General features: G+C 33.4%; 1 protein-coding gene across 1 annotated transcript; it reads right to left on the minus strand.

Moving 5' to 3' along the window:
- Positions 1 to 947: 947 nt before the first annotated feature.
- Positions 948 to 5,673, minus strand: LOC114406575 (histone-lysine N-methyltransferase, H3 lysine-9 specific SUVH1-like). Its single transcript, XM_028369319.1, has 4 exons — positions 5,530 to 5,673; positions 4,827 to 4,880; positions 2,501 to 4,735; positions 948 to 1,269 (listed from the first exon to the last, which is right to left on the minus strand). Exon 3 carries the CDS (start codon positions 4,686 to 4,688, stop codon positions 2,562 to 2,564), a length of 2,127 nt encoding a protein of 708 aa, XP_028225120.1. The 5' UTR covers positions 4,689 to 4,735; positions 4,827 to 4,880; positions 5,530 to 5,673; the 3' UTR covers positions 948 to 1,269; positions 2,501 to 2,561.
- Positions 5,674 to 11,447: the final 5,774 nt, after the last annotated feature.

Below are 11,447 nucleotides of genomic sequence, written 5' to 3' on the forward strand. Positions count from 1 at the left end.
AAATTAACTGAACTTGAATTTGAAAAAAAAAAAAAAGACTGAACTTAGCTTTACAACTGAAAAATGAGAATAGCACTAAATATATAAATTCGTACTGTTGCAACCAATTTATACTATTCCGACTAGTTTTTAACATTCGTCTAATTATTTTTAGAGCACTTCCTCTGTTCAATTTTTTAAACATTACTATGTACACAATAACAACAGTCACTATGTACAATGACCTTCTCCCGCAACATGTCCCATTTCCTCTCTCTCTCTGCCTCTCTCCACTTTCTCCACTTCCCAACACGTCCACTTTCTCCTCCTGCCTCTTCTTACTTTCTTATAGTGCTTAAATGAAGAGTTTTGAGAAAGGAATTTAAATTTAATAGACGTCCTCTTCATTTAAACGCTTTTTTCAATATAAAATTCAAAGAATTCTAAAAAGTGATGGAAATTTTATAGATTTTTTTTCAGATAAATTAAATGAATTTTTTTCTGTGAAATAATATGAACAAGGATTTGTTTTTTTTTTTAAAAAAAAAATTAGGGTCAAATGGAGAGACGAAAGGATACCAAACAGATTCCTTCTTCGAACATGACCCTTTAAATTAAATTCAAAATAAAACAAAGAACAGATTTTTTTTTTTCTGTAAAGTATAGATTTCTAAACATTCAAAGGTTCATTTTCTCTAGTTTCATTTCCAACAGAAAAACACAGTAAATTTGCAAACCATCCTGCGAGAGCTATACTAATAAATTTAAGGGTCTTCCTAACAAGCCCTCCCTTAGGAGGGCATATTTAATGTAAAAGATCATATACGATCGTAAAAAAACATTGATAATACAATTTTGCACATCCCTAAAAAAATTTATCCTTTTAGTTTCTTAACCAATGTTTTAACATTTGCTTATACTTAAACTAACGATATTTGTAGGATTAAAACATCCACTGGCCAAGCATATGCAAAAGAATAGAATATCAGGATGACAAACAAAATAGACAATTCTACAGGTCAAGTTTAATTTTATCATGTGGACTTCAAAAATCCCTACTCAAAATCCATACCCAAAAAATAAAAGGGTATCTTCTAACGGCAGAAAAAGAAACAATCTACACAAAATGTGTCTTACAGTTAACTTTTACACCTTAAATTACCCACATTAGCAAAATAGACAACTTGCTCTTTCATGTGCCAATTTACTAGGTTTGCCAAAAAAGAAAAGTTGGTCTGCTATCATCTTTCTACATGGTTCCATCCTGCCGTCTGACTTACATAGCTAGAGCTGAGAAACAAGAAGCAACGGCATAAATCAAATTTTCCTTTCTTTGTGAGCCATCTATGTGAAAACGGAATTATCTAAACAGTTATGCTATTTCTACACCAGAAAGAACTAAATCATAATTTTTTAGCTTAGAAAACAAATACACTGTTAGTCCTTTAACCAATCAATACGTCACATTAAGTAATAATTGATTCAGCTTCAGCATTGCCAAGGTTGGGTCAGCAAAGAATTTCATGTATGCATGTTAATTATAAAAATATTCATGTACCTTAACAACTTTTGCTTTGGGAATAATTAATTCATGACATTGTATAGAGAATGAATAGCCTATGTACATGGAAAGAGGCATATTTAGATCCTATTGAAATTCCCTTTGATCCAAATCAAAAGGGCTCATTCAAAGAAGTGCAAGGAAGCACTTAGTGAGCTGATTCAAGCAACATGGTAGACCATTAAAGCAGTCAAGGTTGAATTTAAATTTAAATTCAAATGATACCAAATTTGATTCAAAATCAAATTCAAATATAAAATTATAAATTCAAATTTGAAATTATGCTAGCAAATTTCAAATAAAATAAAAGGGAAAGGATTTGTATCGCTAACAAATTTAAGTCAAAGTACACTATTTCTATTTTCTATGAAAACCATCCTTTGAAAATATATTATTAACAATTTACAATGCCCCTTCAGATATTTCTCTGTATGTTTTTGCAGGAAAAAAAATATACACCATTTTTTATTTAAAATAATCAAGAGTTATCAGGATCCAGGGATGACAACAATAAAAGTGGGAAAGGTATTTTAATGATGGTAACGGAAGGGAATAGCAATATAATTAATTTACTTCTGTATAAAAGTTAGTTATGCTACAAAAACAGTCACTAATATAAATAAACAACAAAAAAGCACAAGCATAGTTTTCCTTGCAACAGCAAAAAAATTCAAAAATTAACCATATATTTATCGCATAATTACATAGATCTACTAAACATCTGGCCTTTCATTTCAACATTACAATTGGAACCACCATGTACGTTGTCATGTTGATGCATGACAAAATGCAGTGACAAAACAGGCCAAGTAATTAAAAACTATCTTGAGTCATAATTTAATACATCACCAACACCAAAGCTTAATCATTGATCATGAAAAGTATGATAAAGGGAGGGACAAAGTTATATAAGGAATCATTTAGTTTATAAGAAAGTAATTTGGAAAAATGTAGACTAACCTTATCCTTAAGTATATTCATTCAGAGGCCTCCTTCTCCAAAATTCATCACAGACAATTAATTAACAAAAGTAACCTTTGCATTTCACAGATCCACATAAGCATTTCTTTTTCCTCTGACCTACTTTGAGAGGAAGAACAGTCCCATAATCATAAGTCAACTCCATCATAGGAGGGATATGTCTAATTGCATAGAAAGCAATGTGGAGATCTGACTCGTTCTTATTTTCACGTATGACTGGACGCCATAATACATTTGGAGAGCAGCTGTGGTTCATAAACCGAGAAACATTTCCTTCATTTTTTGCTGATATATAAAGGGGGGATGGGATTTTCGGAGCTTCAGTATCACCAGGAAAAACTTCCAGTTGCTGATAAATGCGAGTAGAATCAAAAATGTAATCATCTTCATTGTCACCACCAAGCTCCTCCACTCTAGCACTATCTATGACTTCCCCTGCATACTCACATATGAAAGTTCCTGCACGAATAGAATCCCATGATCTAAGACCCCAACCTTTATTCTTGGTTCTGAAAACCTCCAAACGAAATTTCAAGCCACTTTGAGAAACCCGATTTCGGCAATTAGAAGGACATTGACAAGAAGGGCCACACTCATATATCACAGATTTTAGGTCCGCAAGTAGCAAAGCTGAAGAATATGGAAGATAGCCTCCATTCTTTTGAATGCAAGGGCAGTTAAAATTTTTAGATTGACATCCACCAACACAAGGGCATCCAGTAGAAGATTCCACAGGAGCAGTTGGCCTCAAATTCTTGAGAGTTGGGATGTAAGTGAAATATGCAGGGCCCTTCTCGTTATCAACATCATTCACAAGACAAACAGGTACATTTTCAGCCCCAGAAGTAAGATCAGGCAATATAACCCCAGCTCTTGAAGCAGATTTCTCAGTCCATTGTTGAATGGATTTCCAAATCATATATGCTTGAGGCTGTTCAGGCAACCTGACTAATTTATACTTGAATACATTGAAACCAGATTTTGCTTTCTCCACCCAGGAATTTTGAATCTTGTAAAGGCCATCATAGACGTAAATCTTCCCAGTTGGATGTTGTGGATCCCTCAAACCCCTAATTACTCTCACTTCATTACCTCTATGCGCACTCTTCTCCAACGCAAGATTACCCCTTTCAAGCTTTTGATCACTTGCTCCCTTGTCACGGTTCACCCCACCTTGGCCACTGTAAATCAGCACATCCCCATCATCCACATTATCTTCATACCCTCCAGATGAGACGATACTTACAGCTAAGGGCTCTTCTTCTTGACTGGTTTTGGTACCAATGTAGTCAATTCCAGCCATAGAAGGAGCATGTAAGCCCACTAAGCACAATTCAAATCTGAAAAAGAAAATATCCCCAATCTCAACACCAGGCACACCTCCAATACGTTTCTTGCTGTTGGTCCGAATCCCTTTACTCATCATAAGTGCACCTGCCTTCAAATCAGGCCGTTTTGCTCCAGAGTTAGCTGCCTTATTTGAATCTTCAATTTGTCCAAGCTTTCTTCGCATCACTTCATATGTCATGAGTGTATACGCAACTGAGTCCCTGCTACCTTCTGGTTGATTAAGTACATCAAAAACCATTGGGTTGAGTGATTTGAGAATATCAGCGGCAACTGCATCCGGATCAACATCAACAGAAACAGAACCACCAATATGTCGTGCCTTTGTCTTCTTATTCGACTTGCGCTTTAACCTCCCAGTCCCAGTTCCTTTGTCTGCATCAATTTCTTCTATCTCAACATTACTGTGGCCATCTTCGTCTGTGATCTGTCCACGACTTCTGGCATTCTTTCGTGACGAGCCCACATCTCCATTAGCAGCCCCAGTTGGTGTCCTAAATGAATTAATTGGAACTGCAGTAGATATTGGACCCGCAGCCACGCGTTGACTGGTCGGGGTTTGCGCATTCTGTTCAGAGAGCCTCTGGGATTCTGGGGAGATGAAGAAAGGATAGAAGGGTGCAACCCCTGAAGGGAAAGGGCCAGAAGGAGAAACACACACAAAAGGGGCACCACCTTGTGGAGTTGAAGATGAAGCAGGATTAGATGGTGAAGGGAACACAGGAACAAGAGTTCTTAATGGCTTCACATTTAAAACCCTAGCCTTATCAAAGGATTCAGATGCAGGTTCTGCAGTGCCTTGACCAAAATGGTGTTCCATTGGTACAATTTTAAAGAAGTACAAATACTCTCTCTTCTACAAGCAACCTTGCCCACAGTTTAGTAACCAATAATCTCAGTGTACCGAAAAATAAATGAAATGCTAGATAATATAAATTAAGTACAAAAGATCACACACAAGGGATGAAAGATGCAATCCTTGGAGTCAACCCTGGGAAATACAACACAGTTCCTGAAACAAACATGCAAGAGAATTTGAAGTCAGTAGCCAAGAAAAACGACAAAAAAAAAAAAAATCTATCCAAAATGTTAAAACAAAAGGGAAAAAAACAAAAACAAAAACAAAATTGGATTGCCGAATAGAACCATAAAATTTTCTTACAGCCATCCCCATTTAGATAAAAGAGGAGAAAATTGAAAAATAATCTAAAGAATGGATAACATAAAAGGAAAAAGATAAGAGGGAAAAAAATGGGTTGCTGAATAGAACCATAAAATTTTCTTACAGCCATCTCCATTGAGATAAAAGAGGAGAAAATTAAAAAAATAAAAATCTAAAAGGGGGGGAAATTGGGTTTCTCAATAGAACCATAAAATTTTCTTACAGCCACTCTCATTCAGATAAAAGAGGAGAAATTGAAAAACAAAAATCTAACAACAAAAAAAAATCTAACGACAAAAAAAATGCAAAACAACCACCTTGAAGGGACGAAAAGAACCAGAAAATGGTGAGAGAGATGTAAAAAAATACAATCATTAAATCCTAATTCAGATCAGATCCTAGGGTTTAGAGGCAAGAAAATAAAATCCAGGGTGTGGACTCCAATATTGAATTACAAAAATGGAATCTTTCCCACAAGAAGGTGAAAATTGAAGCAAACCTGAAATGGGTTTTGGAGATTAAACTGAGCTTGAGTCAGAGTCCATGAAACTTCTCCAAAAACCGAAGCTGCTTCTACGTGTTGGAGAGAGAAAGAAAGAGCGAATTTCTGTTTGCTCTGTCTTTATGCGGTTTCAGAATCAGAAATGAGCGTGTGCAAGTGAGGCGCACCATGTGACGCAGTTTCGTAGATCATGATGATGACGTGGCGACATCTGGTTGGACACATTTAAAGAAAGCGAATGGAGAAAACGTGGTTTAATGCAAGGAGGCTTCGAAGGCCCCTTGGGTGAAGCGGAATGGTGAAAGAGAGTGGAGAAATGAACGGTTCAGATTTCGAGGAACTGAAAACGAAATGGAGAATCAGTAGGAAAAAAGAAATGTGAGGAAATAACGTGTGAAAATTAATACTAGTACAACATTAAATATTGCATGCTAGAATGGGAATGGAATGAATAAGATAAAAGGGACATCTGGATAACCCTATTCATAAAATTAACTGAAAAATTAATTAAAAATTAAAAAATTAGTTGAAACTTCAAAGCTATTAATTAAAAATTAAAAAATTAACTTATTAAATTAAAAATATTTAATAAAATTAACTATTAAAATAGTTAAAAAATATAAAATAATAAAAATATAAATATTTATATTTTATTATTTTATATTATATTTTTTCATGTTAAATATTCTATTTTTAATCTTATATTATTTCTTAAAATATTTTTAATTAAATTTAAAATAATATAAGAAAATACACTTAAGTAGAAATTATATTTTTATTATGTTAGTTAGTGTAATAGTTAAAATAAATTATCTAATATATATAAAATTGTTCAAAAAATAATAAATAAAATATAGTGTTGAAATAATAAATTAAATATTATAAATAATAAAATGGTTAAAATAAATATTGTAACATAAAAAAATAAAAACTATAATAACAAAAAAAATAAACCTATCATCTATCAATATCAATGTCTTGATTTATAATACTAAATTGATAAAATAAATAATATAATCATTAAATTAAGAATGTAATAAAAAAATATCCAAAACATAATGTAAAAACAAAATGAACTAGAGCAAATCTATCAAAGCACACCGGTACTCAACCCTTATGTTTCTTTTTTTACTCGTTCATGTCGGAGAATTTCATAATCAAAATATTATAAAGAAAATCTATCAAAGAATTATATGGGGAGTGAAAAAATTAAAAATATCATTTCTGGAGAAAAAAGGTTAATGTGCACGTTATATTATGAAAACAAAATGAGGGGGTTTGCAAGTTGGAGGAAAAAAGGAGATGGCAAAGAGACCAATGAATAAAAAAAGAAAAACAATAAAATCTTGATTTATTTAAAAAAGATAAGTAAAATTTTTTGATAAATACATTAAAGATAAAAAAATATAAAAATTAGAAATTAAAAACTAGTGATTTAAAAAATACTACTTCAAGTAACGTTTCAAAAAAATATTAGGAACTACTTAAAAAACTTGATTACCGAACAATCAAATAAGTTTTTCAACTAATAAAAGTAGTTAAAAAAATAACTTAAATATCTTATCAAACATAGCCTAAGTGTAATTTTTTTATGTTGATAATAACAAGATGTCTTGGTTTGTTTTGTATAGGGATTTGATCTTATTCCATTTAAGTAAAATTATTTTTCATGGAATATACATGTAGTGTATACTAAAAAAAATGAAAAAATAAGATATCTTTTAAGATAAATTATTTGACCAGTTTATTTAAGTTTATTTTTTAAAAAATATTTTTAACAAAATAAGTAGCTTTGTATTTTATGATACGTTTGTATAAATTGTTTTTTATTTAAATAGTTTTAGTTTTTTAAGAAATAAATTAATATATTCACTTCTTAAATAAGCATTTCTTTTAAAAATCATTTTTAAGTGTAAACAATTGTGAAAAATGCTTCTTAATTAAAATAAGCATAACACTTTTCTTAAAGCAAAAGCGATTTAAATGAATACAAAAAAATAGAAAATTATTTATTTTATTTTAAAAAAACATTTTTTAACAAATAAGTTTAACCAAATCCACCATATATATGGTTCACTTTTAAGCATGTAAAATACTATAAAAGTAAACATGGGTAGTTTATGACAGTATTTCACAAAAATTTTAAAATTTTAAGAGATCATGTGATCTTATGCTATAGTATTAGACGGGTTCTAAGGTGGAAAAGAAAAACATCTTGCCCATTGTGGGAAACAAAAATATGGTGTAATATGATGCATTAGATACAATCTAGGGCTAACATATGTGGGTACAGCTAAATGTGGCATCCTACTGTGAGGCTCTAACTCTTCACGTACGGAAACATTGTTGTTGTTATCATGTGTCAACCGTGATGCCTTGTTCCCCTTGCGGCTCGATTTTTCTGACCGAAAAAACTTCCCCCCATAACCCATAATCCTTAAGCTCAAACCTTTCGACGAATGACTCAACACCCCAACAACAACAACAAGAACAACAATCTTAGGATCCTCGTCAATACTCGTGGCAGTACTAGTGTGTTGAAGATTGCTACCTCCCTCAACGTCCTCGCCACGCGTCGAATTTGGAAACGCACTACACGCCTCAAATCTATGTCCTCGCACTCAACAGATCTGGAATCCATGACCTTATTTCCACCTTTTCCTCTGTCACACACTGCACGCCGAAATATGACATTGCAAAGGTTTTTGGGTCGTTGTTCATCGTCGACAATGACAGTGTCTGACTGGAGACACGTGTTGTCTGTTCGTAAGGGAGAGAAAGAAAAAAGAATATCATTAATTTAATTTGGTGTGCAGACACTCCTATCGTAGTCCTTGATCACTAAATTTAACCGTGATTGTATCTAGCACACCATATTGCACTATATTTTTATTTCGTATGGTGGGAAATTATGTTTCACTTTCCCACTCTAGATTTTGTCATAGTATTAATGGAAGTTTCCAAAATTCTCGCAAAATGTGGTTTTGTTTCAATGTTATGATTTTTTTTATCGGATGTCCCCGAAGAGACATCATAATAGTTTCAAGTCACATGGTGAGTGACAGTTCTATAACTTTGTTAATCTCAGTGGTGTGAAAGGTAGTAGCAGCGATTCCTGATGATTTTGACAGCAATGCAACAAAGGATGATGATTCGCATAAATTGGTTTCTATTTAATTTCTAAAGTTATGTTAACTGCAACAGATATAGAATAGAGCATTGACGATGATGCAATGGTGGCGTACCATGGTTGCTGACATGAGTTTAGTGGAATATGACACTAGGTTTTTTTATTAGGGATAGAAATTTGCACTGTGTTTCTTAAATTCAATACATAACTACTTAAGTGGTTTGGATGACATTGATTAATAAATTTTATCTCCTATTATTTAAGAGTTTATTCATTCATATATGTAAGAGAACGACGAGTTCAAAATTAGAGTATAAGTTATAGCTATGCATTATTGTATGAGAAGAATGAGATAAAATGATAACATATGTATAGTGAGCGTACTTGCCAGCCAATATTTATTCACTATATGACTAAATAATATATAACATGTGTAATTAAAAATTTATAGAATACTTTTTATTTATGCAGTTATTTTGTAGTATTAGCAGTCAATTAAATTTTATATATATATATATATATATATATATCATGTGAGGCAAAGTGCCTAGGGGGAGGGGAGAAATTTGCTAGATAGTGTGCTTGTTGCAAACAAGGTGGCTGATGATGCTAAGCATAGGAAGAAAAATCATTTGTGGCCTTCAAGGTTGATTTTGAAAAGGTGTATAATTGTATGTGTTGGGATTTTTTTATGTACATGATGAGGAGAATTGGCTTTAGGGTAAATGGGTGTCATGGATCAAGGCATATTTGTAGACGACATATATTTCCATTCTTGTTAATGGTAGCCCTACGGAGGAGTTCCAACCAAGCAGAGGATTGTGACAGGGAGATCCCATTGCACCATTCCTATTTTTTATTGTAGCAGAAGCATTGAGTGGTCTTATGAGGCAAGCTTTGCTAAAGGGTATGTTCTCTGGCTACAAAGTGGGAAATCAACAGGTGGAGATATCACTGCTATACTTTGCATATGACACATTGTTCTTTACGAAGGAATCTATGCAAAATATCACGTGTATGAAGGCAATCATGAGGATTTTTGAGCTAGTCTCCAGATTGAAAGTTAACTTTTTCATGAGTGGTTTGGGAGGGATTGGTGTGGACATGTCCAATATACATAGATATGCTCATATTTTGAACTGTAATGTGATCGATGCACTTACCTTTTGTCTATCTTGGTATCCTAATTGGTGTTAATCCAAGGAAGGAGGGGTCTAGGAGCCTATTTTGGAAAAGTGTAGAAAGAGACTATGTAAATGGAGGCAAAAAACACTCCTATTGGGTGGAAGGGTAACATTGATCAACTATGTTCTCTCTTTTTCTCTCTTTTCTATTTATCTTTTTTAGGATTTTGGTGGGGGTAGCTAGAAAGATAACTAGGTTACAAAGGGAGTTCCTTTGGGGTGGGAATGATGGGGTGAAGAAGATAGCTTCCGTTAAGTGGGATGTAGTGTGTAGATCGAGAGAGCAAGGAGAGTTAGGAATTAAAAATATTAAGTTGTTTAATATAGCACTATTAGGAAAATGGAGGTGGAGGTTGTTGAGGGAGGAAAGGTTGTTGTGGAGTCTTGTTCTAAAATCAAAATATGGGGAGTTGGTCAAGATGCTTGTGAGGAAGGTTTCTAATTTAGATTCTATTTGGTGGAGAGATTTGGTGGAGACATGTGGTGAGAGGAGGGAAGAGTCATGGTTTGACAATAACATTACTTGGAAGTTGGGGGATGGAAAGAGATTAAATTTTTGGCACAACATATGGGTTGGCAATCAAACATTGGCCTCTAAGTTTAATAGGCTCTTTTTGAATTCTATGCAAAAAGAGGGCTTTATAGGTGATGTAGGATAGTAGAAGGATGGATCTTGGTGTTGGAAGTTGGAATGAAGGAGGCATTGGTTCATGTGGGAATTACCTATGATTGAAGCATTGACGGAGGAACTAAGTCGGGTCATTTTGGTGCAACATGAAGAAGATAAGGTGTTGTGGAAAAGTGCCTTAATAGGAGTGTATTTAGTTAAAGTGGGATATCAATTTGTCTCTTTTAATTTTTCTCATGCTGAAAACCTTTTCTATAAGCATCTTTGGAAACTTTTTGTTTCAAAAAATGTGATGTGGTTTTTATGTGGAGGCTTTCATTAAATAGATTCCCAACTTTGGATAATTTATTCTCTAGATAAATTGAAGTTAATGTGCAGGGATCTTCTTGCAATTTGTCACAAGATAGATGGGACTTTGGAGCATCCTTTCTTCACATGTGAATTTGCTTCTAAAGTTTGGAACCATATCTATTCTTGGTTGGGTACTTCCACTCCACAACATAAAGAACCATTACATCATTTCTTCCAACATGAATGTAGATGGTTGGGATCACTGAAGAATCAAGTCTAGAAAGTTGTATGGTATGCCTCGATATGGGCCTTATTGTGCCATAGAAACAACATCTTTCGCCATCAATTTTACTAGACTTCGATTTTGTCATAGAGGTAATAAAATATAAGTCTTGGGCATGGTTGGAGGCCAAACTTAAAGCTTTCTAGTTTTCTTATTTTGAGTGGTATTCAAATCCTCTGTTGTATACAATGTCTATGATGGATGGGATTTTTTTTGTAATGGGAAGGGATATGAGACAAAATTTGGTACTATATGAGTGCTGGATGAATATTAACATGAAATAGGTTATATGTTGTTGTTATTGTTTTATTTTATATTAGATTCAACTTATAAGTCAGGTGTAACCTAATCATGATGTAGTAACTAAACTATCATTCAGGTCGTCTCCCAAAGGAATAA

The sequence above is a fragment of the Glycine soja genome, chromosome 3, assembly GCF_004193775.1.
Source record: "Glycine soja cultivar W05 chromosome 3, ASM419377v2, whole genome shotgun sequence".
NCBI classification, from domain to species: Eukaryota; Viridiplantae; Streptophyta; class Magnoliopsida; order Fabales; family Fabaceae; genus Glycine; species Glycine soja.